The 21,872-nt window shown below is 52.9% G+C and overlaps 2 protein-coding genes across 3 annotated transcripts; one reads left to right on the plus strand and one right to left on the minus strand.

Moving 5' to 3' along the window:
• Positions 1-2,237: 2,237 nt before the first annotated feature.
• On the minus strand, positions 2,238-7,574 carry LOC127044980 (pulmonary surfactant-associated protein C-like). Its single transcript, XM_050940329.1, has 6 exons — positions 7,440-7,574; positions 7,111-7,257; positions 6,336-6,476; positions 4,867-4,977; positions 3,554-3,681; positions 2,238-2,506 (listed from the first exon to the last, which is right to left on the minus strand). Exons 1-5 carry the CDS (start codon positions 7,479-7,481, stop codon positions 3,565-3,567), a joined length of 558 nt encoding a protein of 185 aa, XP_050796286.1. The 5' UTR covers positions 7,482-7,574; the 3' UTR covers positions 2,238-2,506; positions 3,554-3,564.
• Positions 7,575-10,700: 3,126 nt separating this feature from the next.
• LGI3 (leucine rich repeat LGI family member 3) lies at positions 10,701-21,192 on the plus strand. 2 transcript variants are annotated; one of them, XM_050940044.1, is made up of 8 exons: positions 10,701-11,107; positions 13,778-13,849; positions 14,422-14,493; positions 14,765-14,836; positions 15,332-15,403; positions 15,927-16,096; positions 16,315-16,479; positions 17,655-21,192. In XM_050940044.1, the coding sequence occupies exons 1-8, from the start codon at positions 10,896-10,898 to the stop codon at positions 18,470-18,472; spliced, it is 1,653 nt and encodes a 550-aa protein (XP_050796001.1). In that variant the 5' UTR covers positions 10,701-10,895; the 3' UTR covers positions 18,473-21,192. The 2 variants fall into 2 exon arrangements, with proteins under 2 accessions (XP_050796001.1, XP_050796000.1); XM_050940043.1 differs by having other exon boundaries at positions 10,881-11,107; positions 14,422-14,520.
• Positions 21,193-21,872: the final 680 nt, after the last annotated feature.

A 21,872-nucleotide genomic window follows, 5' to 3' on the forward strand; every position in this document is an offset into this window, starting at 1 on the left:
GTATAACACAGGTCATAGAATGTCCACAGAATTCCGAGATCAGATCTTTTAGGAAAACATCTCATCTCGATTTAAAAAGTGCCAGTGATGGAGAATCCACCATGACCCTGTGTAAATTTTTCCAATGGTTAGTTATTCTCACTGTTAAAACCGTACTCCTTATTTCCAGTCTGAATTTGTCTAGTTACAACTTCCAGCCTGCTTCCTATTGCTGGGGGTCGAAGGGCCGTTTTTCGTTTTCTAGGTTTGTTCCACTTGGCACCGGCCAGTGGGCTCTTTTGTTTAACTGGCGGGTCATTGTCAGCTTAGCCAATTGCCTTGTAAGAAATCCGAGGCTTAGACCCCTCTTCCTATGATGATATCTGCCAGCTTTAGGGGAGATTGACCCTGCCTGACAGATTAACTTTACACTGCTGGTGTTCAATCTCTGTCTGTCTCTCTAAGATGTTACAGCAGCGAGTTTAGTTGGTTTCAAAGTTTCAAGAAGGGTATCACATGAAAATTGTTCCTTTCCTGTTTCATCACTTGTTTCCTAAAGGAGATGGTAACAAGCTGCAGCTTGAGATCTTAACTTTCCCAGAGCTCGGGGATGTTCAGATCCAAGGTTGTGCTTTAGGTTGGATAGCTAAGGGGAATCTCTGTCCTCTGCCAGTTGTTCTTGCGTTCCCTTTCCAAGACAACAGGGTGAGACCATTATACTGATACACAGATGAGCAGAGCCAGCACAATCCATACACAATTGTGCTGTGGTAGTGTATGTTCAGGCCGACAATGTGACACATGCATACATACTGCTATGCATGCATACACTATAACACCCCCATACATATACGCATGCCAGCACACTCACTTATGCACACCCACACCCATGTGCAGAGACGCACATACCAACACACCTCTACAAACACGCAGACACAGAGTCCTGTGTGGAAACACATATATACACTGGGACATATGCGCTCAGCTACAGACACATACAAAAACATATATCACCAACATTATCCTGTACAGATGCACACTGACATCCCTCCACCTCCTGGAGGGGTTAGAAAACATGGTGAGATGAATCATTTTAAACTGGATTCTGTAATGAATGGGGAACCGGTGGAGCTGTCTGCAGGGGAGGAGATGGGTTCACCTGACCGTGCTGTGAAGGCCTCAAGGACAAGCCAGAAGCTAGGGAGAGCTTTCTGCGAGTTGTGACCCATCCTGTTCACAACACTCCACTCGCAGGGTAGGTTTTGTTTGTGGTTGTGGTAGCTGCTGGGCCACCTGACGATCCCCATCTTCCCAACTCTGCAACCTGAGCATCCAGTACCAGCACCAGGCCCCCTTGATGCTGCCTAAAGAGCCTGATGCAAGAGAGAGAGGCTGGAAGTACCGGAACACAGGAGTCACCTGAGTGGATCTGTCCACAGACCCGCCATGGCCAGTGTCTTGTTTCTGACAGTGGCCAGTAGTGGATGCTACAGAAGAAGCAGCCCCTTCATAGATCACCTGACCAAATTTGAAATTGTGTGTGTGTGTATGTACACATATTTGCATTTCTTCCTTCTCCGCTGCAGCAAGCTGATTAGCCCCTGTAGTATGAGATTATCTCACCCCAATTGAAGATAACAACAAGGCTGGGGGTTTCCATTTGTTTCATGGGGAATTGTGTGTCTAAATCCCAAAGGTAGTGTTGCAAGTCTCTGCCCGAGCTATTATTAATCATATAATCACCCAGCCAGTTTACAAATCCAGCTCCAGGATCGGTGTAATAACCGGATGCATTATCTGTGTCCCAGCCGCACTGAAATCTGCTGAGTGATCACGCACAGCGAGGAACATTCAGCTTGTGCAGAGGGGCCAGCGCAAGGGCCAGGCACTACTGATGTTGTACTTTAGCCTTTGTTGGAGGTGCACTAGCAGTCACTTGCCCACAGTCAGATAGCAGGTCAATAGCAGAGCTGGGAATAGAAGCCAGACCCCCCGACTTCCAGTCCAGTGTTCTGTCCACTAGCCATCACTGCCTCTCAACATGTGTGAATTTACCAACCTTTAAATCCTATTGGGTGAACACCCATTCACATGTTCTGGCCCTGGGTATAAACAAGGCCCTGAGCAGTTCTGATTAAATCAGTACCATATGGCAGGATCCAGCAGGGAAAAGACAAATTTCTCTAAGAAGAGAATAAAGGAAGCAGCGTGTTCGCTCTATGGAGATTTTACTTTTCAGACAGAAGAACAAACTCATATACGAAACTCTCATTTTATTGCAAGCGCCACCTGAAAATTCCCAGCTGCTTTGTGTGGCAACAGAATAAAAGCTTTGCAATGGCTGCAGATCATGCAACCACCCACCCGCCGGCCCACGGGCCAAGCCTAGGCCCAGTTGTCCGGTGATTGCACACACAATGTAGTCATCATTGTAAGAGAGAAGTCCCAGCACTATGGATACAAGGGCGCCATGCCCATCTCACTGGGAAGCGACAGCAGAGATGAGGAGCTCAGACTGCACGGAGACCTGTAAGATAAATGGTGGAGCATGAGAAGTTTGAGCTACAATAGCTGCAGCCTAAGAAATCCATACGGAGAAAGCCACGTGTGACCAGGTAACCTTGTTTGTTTTCCATCTCGCTATTTATTATTTGCACTATGGTAGTGCCCAAGGTCCCAGTTGAGGTCGGGTACTGCATTGTGCTAGGTGCTGTACATACATGTGGTGAGGTCTATGCCCCAAAGAGCTCACAGTCTAAATGGATAGGACAGGCAGTGGAAGCATCATTATCTCCATTTCACAGATGGGAGAACTGAGGCAGAGAGAGAGAGAAAGGGACAGATTTTTAAGGGATTTCAATAAGAGTTAGAGGCTTAAAAACCTTTAAAAACCTGGCCCCAATGTGACTTGTCTAGGGTCACGCAGGGAATCTATGGCAGAGCAGAGAAGTGAACCTAGCTCTCTTGAGTTCCAGCCCAGTGCCTTAACCATAAGGATACCTTTTGGCTTTTGTTATATTTTAGACACCTCCCAACCCAGGCAGCAGAGCAAGACCTTCCCTCAGCCACCTTCCCAGACAAGGCTGCAAGTGAAAGGGCCAAGAGGAGACCATCCCCCACGTGCACACACAGTCCCTTGGGTTCTTAAGCCTGATTCCACCCATGCCACGTAAAACTCTGCAATGATGCTGCTAATGAGTCAATGAGAGGCTGCTATGGCCTCCTGCTGACTGTTGCATTCTGGTTTCTCTGCGCAGAGCGGGTGGAAGTCTTGTCTTTTTACCAGCCAGATGGAGACATTTCTTCTGCATCCTGCTTGTCCAGAGCCTGGTGGTGATTTGATGGTTGGGAAGGGATTTGATTGGTCTCTGGCAAAGGGCTTGTTGCTTTTGCAAATCTGTGTGCGTGGAAGGGGTGTGGGGGGAATCCTCTGGCAAAGGGCTTTTGCAACTGTGTGTGTGAGTGTGTATGTGTGTGTGTGAGAAAGAGAGAGTTGCTGTAGGCAGTTCTGATTGTTCAGTCACTGACTAAAACCAGCTCCCCTTGACACCCAGCTGCTCTACTGCTCACCCACCTGAGCCCTTGCTAAGCCCAGTAGATGGGAACGTTGCTGCACAGGATGTTAATTGTAGTGCCCAAAATGGAGCGATTGGCCTGGGGCACAGGGAACCCCACCTCCTCCATCTCTTCACCCTGTTTGAGCTTGGACAGGAAATAATAGAATTAGATATGCACCACCCCCACACATAGGGTGACCAGATGTCTCGACTTTATAGGGACAGTCCTGATATTGGGCGCTTTTTGATATATAGGTGCCTATTACCCCCCACTCCCTGTCCCGATTTTTCACACTTGCTATCCGGTTGCCCTACCCACACACCATTTCAGGAACTATAATTTATAGCCCAGGCTGGGGGACTAGGAGTTTACAATCCTTAGACACCATCAGGTGCTAATCATAACAAGATGTGCTCACGTCGTCGTTTTTTTCCTGCTCTGGAAACTAAGCTCTCAGTGCTTCAGAATAGCCATGGAAGCATCCTGTGCTGTGTGAGGATGTCCAAACCATCCACCACTCCTCTCTTGCACTAGCAATGCTCTCCTCGCCCAAATATTAGATTATCCTACCTTGCCAATGCATTGACTGAGCTGGTACAAGAGAGGCAGTGTCTTCTAGCAGCGAGAGTGCGGGGGTTTGGGGCGAGGACTCCTGGGTTCTGTGCCCAGTTCTGCCACTGCCTCAGCAGAAGACCTTGGGGAGGTCACTTTCTCTTCCTCTGCCTCCACTGTACTCCGAGTAAAAGGAGTACACTGCTGACTTGCACTGCACCTCACTCTGTGTGCATATGATTCAATTACCAGTCACAAAGCCTTTGGAGAGCCTTGGCTGGAAGCCATTTGATAAGGGCAATTCATTCTTTGCATCCCCTTCTGGTTGTATGCATTGAATACTGTACATGAGGCATGGAGCAATTGCTCCTGTCCTCCAGGATGGGGAGGTGGTGATCCTGCAAATGCCCACTGTGGGGAATTAACAGTGCAGTCACTGGTGGCACACAGTCACTGTAGCCTCTGCCTGCTCTGTGCAGGCAAATATTCACTGGTTGCTTCGTTTATAAGTTTGGCTCTGAGACTCAAATTCAGGCCTCACAGAAGAGGGTGCAGCACCTACTGACTTCAATGGGAGCTCAAACTGCATACACCCAGGCTGGTGCACTCTGACTGCAGCGAGCTGTCTCCCAGGGACTCAGAGAGCAGCCTCCAGCCTCTGCAGTGTTTTAATCTTTCACAACTTTCTTACTCCCAAGTGCTCTTTCTCCCTGCACTCCTGTGCCTGCCTTTGTACCCGGCACGGCTCACACTGAGTGTGCATTCCCAGCTGCTCACCTGGAAATGCTGGAACATCTTGGCAATGGTATCCAGGCCCTGAATGTTCTCCTTGTCCATCTTGGTGATGTAGCAGGCTTGGCCTTGCCAGGATTTGTAGCAGATCAGCAGCTATTTGCAGACAGAGCACAGAGTGACTTTTAGCCCTGGCTTCCCATCATGGCAGCTCCCCAGGTTGTATTCACTGGAACTGAATCACCCTCCCAAACTGCACAGCTCCTTCTGCTTCACAGGGCCAGCTCCAGGCACCAGCATTCCAAGCTGATGCTTGGGGTGGCAATCTGCAAGGGGCGGCAGTTCCTGTTGTTTTCCCCCAAGCAGCATGCTGAATTGCCACTGCGGACAGTGGGGGCAGTCCGTGCGCCATTAGGGTGGCAGGCGCGTTTCCGCGGTGGCAGCAATTCTGCGGCAGCTTCTATGTTTAGCTGTCCACGGCGGCTTCAGCTAAACATAGAAGCTGCTGCCGAATTGCCGCCACGGAAACGCGCCTGCTGCCCTAAGGGCAAATGGACTGCCCCTGCCGTCCGCAGCAGCAATTCGGCACGCTGCTTGGGGCGGCGAAAACTGTAGAGCTGGCCCTGCTGCTTCCACCATTGTCACCCCTCTCCATCCTCCTCTTGTCTGCTGAAAGTGGCTCTCAGCCCAAGAGTCTCCTATACCCCTCACGTCCTTTCCCTTTGAGACTGTAAAGCCATCAGCTCGAGATGGGCCAGGATTGGTGCCGTGTCTGCAAGCGATCGCCAAAATGTGGGAGTTGTGTAGATAGGAACTGGATCCAAACCTCCCTGGGCTTGGTTTTGTAAGATCAAAACGCAGGCTTTGCAAACTCAAACCCACCTTCTTATTTTGCTTGTCTCCCCTGCACCATCCCCCACCACCTTCCCTCTCACATTGGCCAATGAGGACAGTGCCCCATCCATCTCCCTTCGCCGTCCCCAGCCTGATGCTTGTTCACTCACTTTCTATTGCTTGCATTAACACGTGAGGGTTTTTCTCTGTCTTTATTTCCCCTGGGACCCACTTTTCTTTGCTTACTAGCAGCTACGAAGTGATGTCAGAGTGTGGTCAGTTCACAGCCAGGTGTGACATCAGCATAATGCTGGGCCCAAGCCACACAATCCAGGTCTGGGGGTGGGACTTTGAATATCCCAAATCTTGGGTGTATTCAGATCTGGAGTTTTGGTTCAAGCTTGTCTCTAGGGTACATACACTGGTTTGGCTCAGCCTGCATCTGGGACAGTTATATGGACCAGGCTGAAATTATCACTGATTCCGCTACCTCTAATCAAGAGAGTGATAGAGACTCCAGGGATTCTAACCTGCTCTAGTCCGACCGTCCAGGTCTCACCCAGGCTGAGCTATGGGTGTAGCAATGAATGTTCCCTATAGCTCTATCCAGCTTTGCCTGGCTGGCCACCTGTTTGAAAGAGGCTCCCCGAAGCCTAGCTAATTGAGCGTGCCCTACTTACATGGTGGTAGTCGTACACGACAGTGGCTGAAGAATTGATTGCTGCCTTGATGTGGAAAGTCCCTGTCCTATCTTTCCCGCTCATGGAGAGCTGCTGCAAGGACCCTTCCCCATCCAGGCCGTGAATAGTCATTCGCAAAACCTAGAAGGCAAGGAAAGTCACAAAGTGAGGCGTGCCCAGTGCGGGGGGCTGGGTGTGCCAAAGCAGAAGATACGATGCATCAGCTGTTCATTGCCTATACCCTGAAGTGCCCTCTTTCCCAGCAGCACTCCCTTCGTCCCTGCTGACTCAGTGCAGGCAGAGACATTAGTAAATCAGAGCCCTGGGCTGCAGCAGCTTCCCATTTCAAGGTACCCACTGAAACTTTGCTGAAGTCTTTCGCTTCTTTGCTGGCCCCGATAATAGAGAGCTATTCCTCTAGTGTCCCAGTCTCCTCTGCAGCTGTCTATGGTTCCAGCTATCCTCTGTGCTTGTCCACAGCTTCACTTGTTCCTGCTGCCCTTGTGTACTGGAGCTGCCTCTTTACCTGGCTGCTTCTGCCTCTTAGCACTGGTGCACAGGTGCATTTCCCAGTCTGCTTGAGTTCCCTTTGCAGCTGGGTGTGGCTGCACCCACCCCATGCCGTAGCAGCCCACTTTGCCTGGATGCATCTGCTTCCCTGTGCTCCTGGGCATGGCTGCAGCAGCCTCAATGTGCTCCCGTCCCCTCTGCAGTGGCACACAGCTGGACTTGCCCCTCTGAACCACTGCCCCTGGGTTTTTAACACTGTACTTACAGTTTCTGTGTGCTTCTCGGATATGTGCAGTCCCATCAGGAGGAAACCCAGCACAACCAAGACTATGATCACAACCACCACCATGATGATCAAGAGTCTTTTGAGGTGAGGGGAGAGGCAGGGTATCCTGGGGACGGGAGTGTAGTCCTGTGGGAACAGAAAAGAACAGTAACAGCAAGAAGAGCTGATGTGGGTATGCTGGAGGGACAGGACCCCACCCCCCCTTTATTATATGTATTCCTGTATCACTGAGAAGCCCCAGGACCCATTTGTGCTAGGTGCTGTACAAACACAGAACAGAACTATCAATCCTCTGTTCATTGCCATACCGGAGGGGCCTCTATCAGAGCCTCCTTGCTGCTAACATCCATCTTGTTTCTTGTTCTGCAGACCCTGGCCGTCCCTGTAGTGCTCCTCCAGTAATAAAACAGCCCCCGGAGGCTCCGTGGCTGGAGAGGGGCTCATATAGGGGACTCTGATATAGTGGAGGGGCGGAAGAAAAGGGGAGGGCATGCTGGAGTTCCCCAGGCCTTTCTGGCTGCAAGCCAAGTGTTCACTTCATTTTTGTTTGTGAACCTGTTTCCCTGGAGCCCTTCAGAGCCGCATTTCTGATAACCTCCTGGGCCCATGTCAGTCAAGAGTCTCCGAGGACACTTGTCTCTGGGCACATGGGCCTCTTAGCACCCAAGAGCTGCAACCACAAGGGTTCTGAGACCAAAGTCATCCAGCTCTGAGGGGCTAGTGCTGCCCTTCAGGCTGGAGTATCCGGCCCATTGATATGGCCATGGCCAGGCTTGGCTCAGTGCCCCGAGTCTCTAAGCCCCTCTGGCACCTGATGGTGCTTCAGATGTTCAAAGCAAAAGCCGAAAATCAAAGGCCTTTCACAAAAGCACTAGTTGTGAGTGCCCGGGCCCTTATCGGAGTGTGGGCAGCCAGGGGCCTGTGGGGAGGGGCCGTGGGTCAGTCACATTCTGTCCAGTGTACTGAACGGGTCATGGAGTATGATCCCTCAAACACTGGAGTGTTCCCTCTAGGTGTCTCATCTCAACGTTGTTGCTTCCACATGTTGCAATTAGAGACAGACCCAAACCAGAGCTCTGAGCCACCCTCTCTCTTGACATTGAGGGCTTCAAACTCTGGTCTCAAACTGGGATCTAAATAATTGCAGCTGTGGACAGCCTCTGGGGTAAGGGACCTTACTAATAGGGGTGAGACCTTTGACAGGGGAAGTTTGCAGGGCTGCAGCTGGGCAGAGATGAGCTGATTTCTACAGCTCACTGAATGAATGCAGGCACTTCCTAACATATCAGCCGGTCCCTAGTGAATTTTGACCTCTCTGCTGTTTGAGAGCTAACCTCTGACCCTGCTCCAGGCTGATCTGACCTTACAGTTGTTCTGCAGTTAACCATGGCCTGACAGCTGCTCAGCCTGACCCTGTCTGCAGCTGATTGCATAGACCGTGAGACAGAACATAAAAGGACTGGCAATAGTACACAGCTATTAAGTCCCCAGCTTCCCCGCCTGAGGCCTCGAAGCCTGCACAGAACGGAGGTTGCTCCTTTGTGCTGGTTTTGCACTGGGGGTGCTGGCCCAACCCTCAGCAGGAAGAGCTCTCCTTGTATTTTTCTTGCCCTCAGGCTGTCAGATGCACCTTGAGCTTCAGAACTGCCCCCAGCCAGGGCCAGCTCCAGGCACCAGCCGACCAAGCACGTGCTTGGGGCGGCACCTTGGGGAGGGGGCGCTCGGGTTGTTTTTTTTTTTGGTTCGGTGGGGAGGCGCTGGAGGGTGTTTTTTGTTTGTTTGTTTTTGTTTCAGCGGCGCGGTGCACGGGGGGGGCGGGGGCTTTGGAGGCATGGCGCTCGGGGGCGGGGGCTTCAGCGGCGGTCGGGGGCGGAGGCGGGGGGTTATGCAGCCCGGCACTTGGGGGAGGGGATTGCGCGGCCCGGCACTTGAGGGGGCGGGGGTTTCGGCAGCGCGGCACTCAGGGAGGCGGGGACTTTGGCGGTGCGGCGCTCAGGGGGGCGGGGGTTTTGGTGGTGCGGCACTCAAGATGGGTGGGGGTTTTGGCAGTGTGGCGCTCAGGGGGGTTGGGAGCTTCGGCGGCGTGACACTAGGGGGGCGGGGGCTTCGGCGGCGCTCACGGGGGGGTGTTAAGGTGGGGCAGAGCTTCTTTTTTGTGCTTGGGGCGGCAAAAAAGTTAGAGCTGGCCCTGCCCCCAGCTTCCTGCCCTGCTCCCCGGAGAAAGTCCAGATGAAACAATGATGTACCCTGTGCGCTGAGGCCCCTTCCAGTGAAGGGGAGCTGGGCTACCATAATGTGTCCTGCCCCACCACCCATCCCCTCACTCCATAGCTTCTGGCCATGTCCCTCCCTTTGCTGTCTCCCCTCTCCTGACCCATGGGAACTCAGTGACAACCCAACGACTTGCCAATCACTTCTCCCCCTGCCCTGCCTCCGCTGGGCCCTGGGACCCTTGTTTGTTTGTTGTCAGTGTTCTGGCCTCAGGCCCAGCTGTGGAGAGTAAGAATGCCCTCCATAGAGCCATCCCCTCTCATTGTTAGCCAGGAGAAGGCTGTGCCTGGGACGGGAGCCACTGTTCAGCTTGTGCCTCCTGAGTCACTCAGCTCATCATAAATTATCCAAGAGCAGCTCAGTAAGGACGGGTCAGATGGGAGGGGGTTGAGGAGTGTACAAGGTGGTGGTGGTGGCAGAGATTGATGGGGAAGGGAATCGGGGGCATAGGTAGAATGCTGCAAACCCAGGGGCACAGGGCAGAGAGATTGGAAGGAAATGAGCTGGCAGGGAGGGCAAAGTCGTGAGAGGATCCTGCTGCAAGTGAAGGCCTCTGTACAACTGGTGAATGGGAATGAGTGTGATGGGGAGGGTGAGTCAGCGAGGGCCAGAAGCCAGTGGAAGAGTCTGTGCTTTAATTGCCCTAACAGTGCTCTCGGGATACACACAAGAGCACTCAGGTGCACACACTTCCATGTGCACACCTGTTCATCCACCCAAGTGCACCGACCCACTTGTACATAGTCACACACTCATGCATGCATGTACACCCATGTTCACACACACATAAACACACAAGCGCACATAGAACATACACAACCCAGGCTCACACAGGCTCATGCTGTCACACAAGCACACACAGACTCTCAGGCACATAAGAGCCCAGTCAGAGCCGTTCACAACCCATACATGCTCCATCGGTCACAGCCCTGCACATACAAAGTACACACACAGTTATATATTTGTATACACATTGCATTTGCATGCACACTACAAACATTCACAGTTACATTCTTGCACATGTATTTTCACATTCACATGCACACACAGAGACACACACATGTATTCAAACACACATGCAGAATTCATACCTGGAGAGAGAGACACACATACACAGTTACATGCAGTACATACACACACTCGCATCTGCAAACATACTAGTGCATGCAGTGTGCACAGGCACACATGCTATTGCACGTGGCACACTCACACACTTCCCATGCACCAGAGATTCTCAGCCATGATATCACTTAGACAAATCAATCAGCAGCAAAGCACTCCTGCTTCCCCCACCCTAGCAGTTGAGTGTGGTGCTCTGCAGAGAAGCATGATGGACTGTGGCATCCTCACTCCCAGGATTGCTTCAGCTCTTCACTGCAGCTCTTGGGCTTGACAGCAAAGCCAGGAGAGGAGGGAGGATTACAGAGCAGAGCTGAAGCAACCGTCCACAGGGGGATTCTTCTCCTGCAGGGGACGGAGGCCAGGCCAGGGTGATGGCTGAGCTGCAGCCAGGGAAAGTGATGCGGATGGGGCAAGTCCTTGCCTTCCTCTTGATCAGCCTGGCCTACCTCTGGCTGCCTGCAAGCTCCAAGCGAGCCCCCAAGCTGCCCCCGTGTCCCCAGAGCTGCTCCTGCACCAGGGACACTGCCTTCTGCATCGACTCCAAAGCGGTCCCCAGGAACCTGCCCCCAGAGGTCATTTCCCTGTGAGTATCATCAGAGCAGGAGGGAGTGGGTGGAGGGGGGATCACTGGGATGAAGAATGGGGTATGGTGGGGGAGGTAAGTGGGCTACGGAAAACTCTGGGGTTGGGGTTGAGGGAGATGGAGGTGGGGAATCCATGGGGTTGACTGAGCTTTAGACTAAAAGGCTGAGGGCCCTTGATGCTATTGGAGGGTTCCCAGAAGTCAGCATATTCCCTGGGGTTACATCAGAACAGGGTTGTAGTGGGTTTGAGATGGTGTATGTGTGAATCCGTGGGGTATATGTGTGCACAAATGTATGATGTGTGTTCAATAATAGCCCTCTGTGTGCATGCAGGTTCTTGTGTATGTATACTGTAGCTGCTTATTGGTATGAGACAATTGTGTGTGTACATGTAAACATGTCGGCATGACCATGCTGGGTGTCTATACCTCTTGTGTGTATTTTTCTTTCTGCTCATGTTATCTGTCTGAATGTGCATCAGTGAAAGCATGTGCATGGCTGGGTGAGCATGTTGTTCCTCAGGTGTGGGGAGGTGCGCATACGTGCAGTGCATGTGTGTGTTGTGCAAATGCATTATGTTTATAAATGAGCAGGTTTGTGTATGGAAGTGTGTGTCTCTGTGTGTGTGAATGAAAGCGAGGTGTATGAAAAGTAGTGTGTGTTGGTGCAAGTGCAGAAAGTGTGTGTGTGGGGGGGAGAGGGCTACACGAACACTCTCATCTGTGTGTTGCCACCTCCTTGGTAGCTCCTCAGCACAGAAATAGGCAGCCCTTTCCTTTCACTGTTTTAGTCACAGCTGATCCAGACCTAGCAATAGGTCCTGATTGCCCCCTTCGGCATGGCACCATCACCTCTCACTGACCTCAAAGAGCTCCTAACTGCCTGCGGGTCCCTCCTGGCCTGGCTGGGGTGAGAACAGGGAAGGAAAAGGACTGGTTTAATAGAATCTCATGCGCCTGTCACTGCTGTATCTCTGCAGTGACATACTGGAACTGACCCTTTGTAGATTGCCGGGGTGGTGTGGGAGAAGTGTGTGCGTGTGCTTGGTAGGTGTGTGTGTCTAGTGCCTCTGTATTTTTTGTCTGGGGTGTGCATCTACTGTGTATGTGTCTGATGCTGGAGTGTGTGCATGTGAGAGAGAGTCCCTTTTTGTTTGCTGTGTGGGTGCACCGCATGCTCCCCCTGGCTACGTCCCTGGTGGGGCCTGAGAAATTCCATAGGAACACAGGAACTGCCAGACTGGATCAGACCCGAGGGCCATCTAGCCCAGTGTCCTGTCTCTGAGAGCGGCCAGCACCAGCACAATAGCAGATGGGAGATAATCTGCCTCCCACCCCCTGCATAACTCCAATCCTGATCTCTAATACAGATTGTCTGAAGCCCTGAAGCATACCCAACTTCTGCCCATCCTAGGCCCCTTGTTCTTGGCCTGTCCCCCTCAAACCCTAGAGCCCAGGCTGGGATGCCTGCTGACCTCATTCTTTCATTGTCTGCAGGAGCACTCTTCCTTCCTGCACACGCTGGCTCTGCTGCAGTCCATCCCCCTCGCCAGGGTGCTGGGGAGTGGGAGAATTGGATGATGCAAATGAGGAGCACCTGCTCCATGCTGTGGGTCCTGCATTGCATTAGCAGTTCTGCCCCCTCTCCCACCCCCCACACACACTGAGCATCACTGCCTCCATTGGTTTATTTCCAATCAGACTGCACTGGCTGGACCTGTCCCAGGCAGACCAGCTCTCTGCAGCAGGAGGCAGACAGGCTCCCTTTGAACACGCATGGCCCTGTCGACTGGACCTGCGGCACCTCCCTGGACCTACAGGCTGTAATTACAGCAAAAAAGAGAGAGAGGGCTCTTTAAATATACCTTCACTACCTGGGGAGCAGAGGGCAGATATAAACCTCCCCCTGGAAAGGCCGTACCTGGATCCAAGAGCAATAACTGGAACACGCCAAGCTAGGACTAGGATAACAGGAGACTGCAGATCAGGATTGAGGAGTGTCGGCAGAGCTGTGGCAGGCCCTGGGGCTGGGAGAGTAGGGGGGCTGTGGGCCAGCATTGAGGGGTGTTGGCAGAGCAACACGCGAGGCAGAGATGCTTACACAGCACATGCCAGTTGAACCGGGCAGGAAATGCTTGTCCTCACCTGCAAGGATTTTCAAGATTTCTACATTTTCCCCATCCTGAATCAGGACCAAAAGTTGAAATCTTGAAAACATTTGTAAACCAAAGATCGGTAGAAAATTTCAAATTGATTCCGGGGAAATGCATCATTTCAATTTCAACCTTTTAAAAAAAAACTTTTCCTTTACCGTGCACTAAAATTTGGAAACTAAAAAAGATTTTGACCTGAAAAACAAACCTTTTTTTCCTTCATTTGGAAAATGTCCAAAAAGGGGAGCCCTTGGCAACTTAAAATGTGTTTTCAAGTTTGTTCGGAAACGGGAAACCTGTAGAAACCAACCATCCTTCCCTGAGGGCAGCTTTGGTTTCTGTGAACGGGCATTTCCCCACAGAATCAAACTTTGCTGAAAAGTCCCTGACGGGCTCTGCACACTGCTGTCTGCCTAACTCCAGCCCACACTATCCTGCTGTCACTTCTCTGAGTGCTGAACGCCCCATCCTCCTGGAATGGTCCTGAGCTTTTCTCTCCCCCTTTCCTTCTCCGCAGGACCATGGTGAATGCAGCCTTTACTGAAATCAAAGCAGCAGCCTTCGCTCACATCCCCCTCCTGCAGTTCCTGTACGTCTCTGGGTCTCTCCTTGGGATGGGGGCTTGTTATTGCCATGGCAGTCCCCAGGGATGGGGACACAGGCCTTCCCATACCCTGTGAGGCAGCAGGGGCTGGTAAAGGCTCGGCAGAGTCTCCTTCAGGAGGCCTTGGAGCTGTAAGGTTTGATCTCCCTCAAAGCTGGGCCTGCCTGATCTAGGTGGCTGAATGGTGAGGTCATGGGAGATACAGATGGGCAGAGAAAACCTCCCCTTTATCCCCTCTCACCAGGACAAACCACAGGCATGAGGGACTACTCTGCTCCCCCACTATCCTACACGGAGGCACTCAGCCCTGTGCAATGGGAAGGCCTCCCCCACTCCATGGAACCCTCCCCTGCCTGGGCGTCGAGGGTTAACCCCTGGCCATGGCTGAGCTGCAGCAGGTAGCATTTGAACTCACACCCTGCGTCCAGATTTCTGCCTCCTCAGTGCACCCCCAGCAGTGGGAAGGGATTCCCATCTCTGTTATTCTCAGCCTAGTACCCCTAATGCAGCCCAGCTGGAGAGCCCCTGGAGCTGATGTCTTACCCTTCTCTTTGCAGCTTACTGAACTCCAACAAGTTTACACTGATTGGGGACAATGCCTTCACCGGCCTTTCCCACCTGCAGTACCTGTACGTTCGCCTCTCCTTCGCACCAGGGTCAGCTGGAGGGAGGGGATGGTGGGAATTGGGAAGAGAAAGGTCTTTCGGGGGGCAGGGGTTCCAGGGAGGGTGCCACCTCTGGTTAGGGTTGGGAGGTCATGGCATCCCACCCCATGGATGCTCTCCTCCCATCTGAAGAGGCCACCCCAGGAGAGAGGGGAGCTCAGTCTCTGGGGCTGCTTGGCAGCACCACCTCTCAGGGAGCAGAGGGCCTGACCTGTGTCCTCATTTTTCCCTGCAGGTTCATTGAGAACAATGACATCCGCTCTCTGTCAAAATTTACCTTCCGAGGACTGAAGTCCCTGACACACTTGTGAGTATGGCCCATGCCGATGGGCATGGCACGCTTGGCGTGGGCCTGTGTGTGCACCTAGCAGGTCCTGTGGATATGGCATTCCCATGGTCATGCCACACCTCACAGCACTTGTGAGTTTAGCACACCTCACCATGTCTGTGGGTATAATGTGCACCACAGAGCTTGTGGGTATAATATGCCTGGCATGCTGGGCACGTGCCTGTGGGGATGGCATGCCTGACGCAGTACAACGAGTCCATCTATTTGTGAGTTTCGCAGCAAGCAGACAACTTTGCCTCTCTGACTTTTAGGGTGGTACCTCCACCTATCAAAGAATGCTGGAGCTGTGGGTTGGGCGTTGCCACTGTGGACACAGTACTGGCTTCTGGGACAGGCCTTCTGCCCAGGGTCCGTTCGAAAAGAGGTGCCACTTTTCCTGGTAATAAGTGTCTCTCTCTCTCTCTCTCTCTGTCTCTCTCTCTCTCTCTCTCTCTGTCTCTCTCTCTCTTTTAGATCCTTGGCCAACAACAACCTGCAGACACTACCCAGAGATATCTTCATCCCTCTGGACATCCTCAGTGACCTGTAAGGCCCCGCTCAGGTCTCCCACCACCACTAAGAGCCTGTTATTGAGGGAGCTGCTGTCCCATGCTCTGTAGAGCCAATGAGCAGGATATCAGAGCCCAGGAACCTTGGTCCTCTGAGCAGCCCAACCTGCTTCTCCATTCTCCTGCCTACCTCAGTGCTTTTACCCCACCCCTCCTGGCCTGCAGATCCAGCACCCAGCTCCCTAGCCATCTCTTTGGGGATGGAAGATGTCAATATCCACATGCACCTTAGGGCTCTGTGGGCTCAGGGCACAGGAGGTAGAACAGAGGGGTGGGTCTCTTTAACGCGGCACGAGGGACTAAATGTGCTCCCCACCCACACACCAGGGTTGAGACTAGCTTCCCCCAGACCTGAATCCATTTCCTTCTCCAGGCCCAGACCATAAGCACATGCTTTGGGGTTCCCGGCCTCGTCTGTAGCTGCGGGGTGAGGGACGGGCGGTAGTGGGGTTTCATTGCTCATGTGACCAATGCTCCATTGTAAACCCTCCCCTCCGCAGGGACCTCCGGGGCAACGCTTTCATCTGCGACTGCAAAATCAAGTGGCTGGTGGAATGGATGGAGAGGACCAATGCCACAGTGCCTGCCATCTTCTGCAGCAGCCCCATCCGCTACCAGGGGCAGAAGATCTGGAACCTGGCCCTGAAGGACTTCAGCTGCATCACGACAGGTAGGAGTGGCTGCTGCTTTCACTGCTTCACAAGGCATGACTTGTGCTTGTTTAGCAGGCTGGGGCTGGAGGCAGGGGAGAGTGGATATGGGGCCACTTTCCATGGGCATGGTTGAAAAGTAAAGCCGTTGGTGATGCTGCCATGGCCAGGGAGCAGAGGGCTGGGTGCTATGATGGGGGTCCCCACTGCGGCCTCATCTTCATCCCTTCCCTCCCAGACTTTGTGGTGCACCAGGTCCTGCCATTCCAGTCGGTGTCAGCTGAGCCCTTTATCTACAGCAGCGACCTCTACATAGCACTGGCACAGCCCAGTGCCAGCATCTGCACCATCCTCAAGTGGGACTATGTGGAGCGCAAGCTACGAGACTTTGACCGCATCCCTGGTAAGGACCAGCCATGCAGACAGACATCCTGCCATGGCCCTGTACTTCCCTGTAGGAGTGGGGCCTGAGATGGGAGACAGCAAGTCCCATAATAGTGAGCACTAGGAGAAACAGCAAGATCCTATCATCAGGGGTTCATGGTCGCTTGTAATCAGTCTCTCGTTGCATGAGCCATGAAGAGGTACATGGCAGGGGGATAGGAAGAGGGGACATTAGCCTCCCTGGCGTGGTTCAGGGCATGGTTCCTGGGAAGCTGTGAGCTACCCTTGGGGTTTACAGTGCAGAGCTTAGGGGCAGAAACACCTGGCAGTGCCGGGTGGTTCTTCCCACTCCCTTTGGGCAGAGGCAGGGAGTGCAGATTGCAGGAGCTGCATCCTCGCTGTCACAGCAAAGCAACCTGGAGTCCCCTTCAGATTCAAGGCCAACAGCAGAGTGCGTGCATGCGTATATGGGAAAGTCTCCAAGTGTTTGAGTGCATATGTGAAAGTGCTGCTGTGTATGTATATGTGAGTGGTTATAGAATCATAGAAATGTAGGATTGAAAGGGACCTCCATAGGTCATCTAGTTCACGTCATTGCACTGAGACAGGACCAAGTAAACCTAGATCGTCCCTGACAGGAGTTTGTCCAACCTGTTCTTAAAATCCTCCAGTGACGGGGATTCCACCTCCTTCCTGGGAAGCCTAGCCTAAGAGAGGGTTTGGATTTTCCATCACTATGCAGGTGTGTGCACAAGTGTGTGGTATGTGTCTCTGCAAGCAGGTATGCTAACGCTGCTCACCTGGGACACTCTCCTCCACTAGCCACTGGAAACTGCTCCAGAGCTATTCCACATGGACATCATCCTTCCAGATGGGCACCAAAATCCAGTCCAGGTTCTTCTCCTCTCCCCGCCACCAGGAAGTGCATGTGTCTGTGACAGACACAGGTGAAAAAGATCTTCAGTCCTGATAGGGAGAGGGAACCCTCAGCCTAATTCATTTTGGGTATGAAGAGCCGGAAATGGATTTCTCTGCCCACCTGGCATGGGCTCTGGGTGCATTACCGGGAGGACAAGAATCTGGGCTGGATCTCTGTGGCTCTGGGTGCAGACCATGTCTGATGCATGCACACTGTGCACTGGAGCAGGGGGCCAGTGGCCTGCCCTGCTGACTCTGCCTCTTGCCCCCTTGCAGCTCATTCGGCCGTGTACTGCAAGCCCATCGTGGCCCAGTCACAGCTCTACGTGGTGGTGGCACAGCTCTTTGGTGGTTCCTACATCTACCGCTGGGACACCAACGTGGACAAGTTCATCAAGATCCAGGACATGGACAGCAGGAAGATCCGCAAGCCCAATGACATCGAGGCCTTCCAGATTGACGGTGACTGGTACTTCGTCATCGCCGACAGCTCCAAGGCCGGCTCCACCAGCCTCTACCGCTGGAACCAGAATGGCTTCTACTCCCACCAGGCCCTGCACCCCTGGCACCGCGACACCGACGTGGAATACGTGGAGAACGAAGGCAAGCCCCGGCTCATCATCTCCAGCAGCTCCCAGGCCCCCATCATCTACCAGTGGAGCCACACCCAGAAGCAGTTTTTGCAGCAGGGGGAGGTGGCCGAGGTGATGGATGTGCAGATGGTCAAGCACTTCAAGTTCAAGAAAGACAATTACCTGTGCCTCAGCCGCTACATCGGGGACTCCAAGGTGGTCAAGTGGGAGGGGCAGCGCTTCACCGAGCTGCAGACCCTGCCCTCGCGGGGCTCCATGGTCATGCAGCCCTTCCTGGTGTCCCAGCGCCAGTACATGGCACTGGGCAGCGACTTCTCCTTCACCCACGTTTACCTCTGGGATGAGGAGAAGCAGAAGTTTGTCAAGTTCCAGGAACTCTCTGTCCAAGCCCCCCGTGCCTTCCACTACGTCCCCTTGGAGGACATGGACCTTCTGCTGTCCCCCAGCTTCAAGAGCAGCACGCTGGTCTACAGGCATGTTGTGGTGGACCTCAGCTTGTAGGGGAGTCCCTGCCACCTGTCCAGCTCCCTGCCTCACGCCTAGACACTGTGCAGAGAAAATGTTCTTCCACTTGCAACATCCTGGAGCCGGGTACTCCAGCACACTGCCTCGCCTCAGCCTAAGGCTTCCTGTCTGTGCCCAGGCGCTGCCCCACTGCCATATCCATGGATAGGTCCAGAACATACACATACTCACATAGACCCATGAGTCCCTGCATACCCAGCACACATTCCATCCACGCACTCCTATTCAGGAGTGTATACTCACCACAGCCATCCCTCCATAGATAAACTCATATGCATACGCATATGCTCTCCAGCATCTCATACACATTACATTCCTGCCCATAGCCTCCAGTGAGCGTACACTCCAACACCCCCATGGACATCCCTTCACAATCTCCTAGCCATACCATATGCATCTACACTCACACTTTACATGTCCATGCAATCCCTGTGCACCCCATTAACAAACACACATTCTTGCACCCCTTAGCCTCACGTCCATCTCCCCACTTATATTCATGCCCATATACTGCTGTGCATGGACAGCCACGTCCATGTACACCCTCAGATCCATGCCTGTTCACATCCACTGTGACTACTGCACCTTCTGTGCACATACAGCTACTCCCGTGTGCACATTCTTATCAGCGAACCCAGATATGGTGCACTGGCGGTGCACCACGCCTTGCTGCGTCTCCCATCCACCGAGACACATGCTTACATCCCTGTATCTGTAACCCCAAACCCTCCCTGCAGCTCCCTCTGCACACATGCTCCTGTCCCCATACACAGCGCAGGGGAGCAGGCCTGGAAGAAGAAAGTCCCTTGTTGTCACTTTTCCAGAACTCTTCCTGAAGCTTCTGCCACACTTCCTGTAGCCATCACCCATGTTCACACTGTAGAGACACTACTCTGTGTGGCTCTACCACTCCTGAGACCACTTGACCCCCTTTGGCTCCCGCAGCCACTTGGCAAGAGGGCTCTCTGGAAGTGTGCCCAGTGGCAACCTCAGCCGAGATCATCCCAGCGTCCTCTGTGAGCTGCCTTCCACGGCCTTCTGGGAGCTAATGGAAGTATAAAGGCGCCCTTTGTACCTCCCCCACTTTACTGCAGTGAATTGTTTTGCTTCCCTCCAGGCATCTTCTCTCTGTCAAGCTGCAGGGGGCAATGTTGTCTGGTGGTTAGTGTAAGGGACTGGGGCTCAGGAGTCCAAGCTTGGCCTTTCCACTGACCTGCTGTGTGACCTTGGATAAATTGCTGTGCCTCAGTTTCCCCTTCTATAAAAGGGAGATATTGTTTCTCGCCCTCCTTTGTGATCTGCAAACAGGAAGAGCTATCAGCATGTTAGCTACCAAGTCTAGCGCATGAGCCCGTGTGCCTTGGGCGCATATATCCCCATGCACAAATCCAGGGTCAGTGGAGAGGGTCAGAGAGCACACACTAGTGCACAAATTTAGTGCACGTGCCCAATACACCATCCTCATGCATATGCACCGGTGCACAGTCCCAGAGCAGAAATCTAGTGCATCTGCTCCAGTGCACTATCCCGCTGCACAAGCACCAGTGAGTCTTTCAGGCCAGACCGAATGGCAGCTAAAGGGAAATGTGCCTGTGCTACTTTGTCTAGTGTTTGGATTTCTATCCTGCCTTTCGCTTTCCATGTGCTTACATGCAGGGGCGGCTCTAGACATTTTGCCGCCCCAAGCATGGAGGGTCTGCTGGTCCCGCGGCTCCGGCACACCTGCGGGAGGTCCACCGAAGCCGCGGGAGCAGTGGACCCTCCGCAGGCAAGCCACTGAAGGCACCGTGCCTGCCACCCTAGCGGCGACCGGCAGAGCGCCCCCCGCAGCTTGGTGTCCCAGGCACGCGCTTGGAGCGCTGGTGCCTGGAGCCGCCCCTGCTTACATGGCTCAAGTTAAACAGAAATGCTGACAGCCACAGCAACAGAGAGTGAAAAGAGAGACTCCTCCACGGAGTCACATGTCTCATACAAGAGGGACTGGAGAGAAGGAAGCCTGAGGTTTCTTGAACTACCAAGGTTCAGCCCACCCAGTTCCTGGCGTGATCACAGCGCTGGCTCTGCCTGGCCTTTGATGTTTATGGATGACATCAGCCAATGGCCACAGTGCCCAAATCGTCTCTCGGTCTCACTATTATATTCCCCACTAGGGTGACCAGACAGCAACTGTGAAAAATCGGGACAGGGGGTGGGGGGTAATAGGAGTCTATATAAGAAAAAGACTCAAAAATCGGGACTGTCCCTATAAAATTGGGACATCTGGTCACCCTATTCCCCACCGACAGGGTGAAGTCACGTCAGTGTCAGTGATAAGAGCAATTGTCCCCTGAGCTCCTGTATTCTACTCAGGGAGACAGAACTCCATCCTCCAGGCTGATTCTCATTCACCCCGAACCCCTTTACCACCACATGCCTTAAAGAGCATGTAACTAATCGACCCCCATGTGGAGGCCAGGTTGGTGCAAAGAGGCTGTAGTGTCCACAAGAATCAGACCCGTAGTGTTTTGATGTCCCCTTTGTCTCTAGTGCATCACCAGGGATTGGAGCAAAGGTCCCAGCTTGCTCTGTGATTCTGTGCGTCCCAGGCACTCGTGGGAGGCGCAGAGCAGGTCAGTGGGTGATCGTTTCCCAGCTGTGGGAAAAGCCTGCACATCTATAAGACGTGCAGCAAGGATCTCTCCCTTCATACTGTGCTTATTTCCTTTGATCATTAGAGAGGGAGTGGGGACTGGTTCCCTGTATCCAGTTTGCTGATATCCTACTTGTGTTGGGGAAATGAGACCCTGCCCCTCCTCACTTCCTCGCAGGGTGCCTACAGATGGGGAACGTCAGAAAACTCTGCTTCAAACCCCCTCTATTCTGGGGTCTCCGGACCTCTTGCAGCTGCAGATCTCAAAGGCAGGGGGCTTTCTGGTGGGTTGGAAACACCAGGGCAAAGGAACGTTGGTAGCTAGTTTTGGTGCTTTATCTCCTGGCAGGCTAACCAGGCAAAGGCACCTGTTTCCCACTACGTCTCTCTGTTTATATGTCCATATTCCGATCCACAGACTAGCCTCATCTCTATCCATTTGTCTCTATGGCTCATGTCCTTAAAAGTCTTTAGGTGCCTAATTCCCACTGAAATCAATAGGAGGTAGGCACCTAAATACCCTTGAGGATCTGGACCTCTGTCCCTGCTTATCCCTCCTTTCCCCCAGCAGTTTGATCATGCAAAGCGTGGAAGAGCTGGGGATGGGCTATGTGTCGCCTCCTCCTGCCTGTGGGTGTGGTTTCATACAGGAGATAAAAGCTTACTATTGCTGCTCACTGCAGGAATTATCGTTTTAGCTCATGTGCTTTTAGCATTGATGGTTCCAGATTCAAACTCTGCTGGTTG

This window comes from Gopherus flavomarginatus, chromosome 2 (assembly GCF_025201925.1).
Source record: "Gopherus flavomarginatus isolate rGopFla2 chromosome 2, rGopFla2.mat.asm, whole genome shotgun sequence".
Taxonomy (NCBI): domain Eukaryota; kingdom Metazoa; phylum Chordata; order Testudines; family Testudinidae; genus Gopherus; species Gopherus flavomarginatus.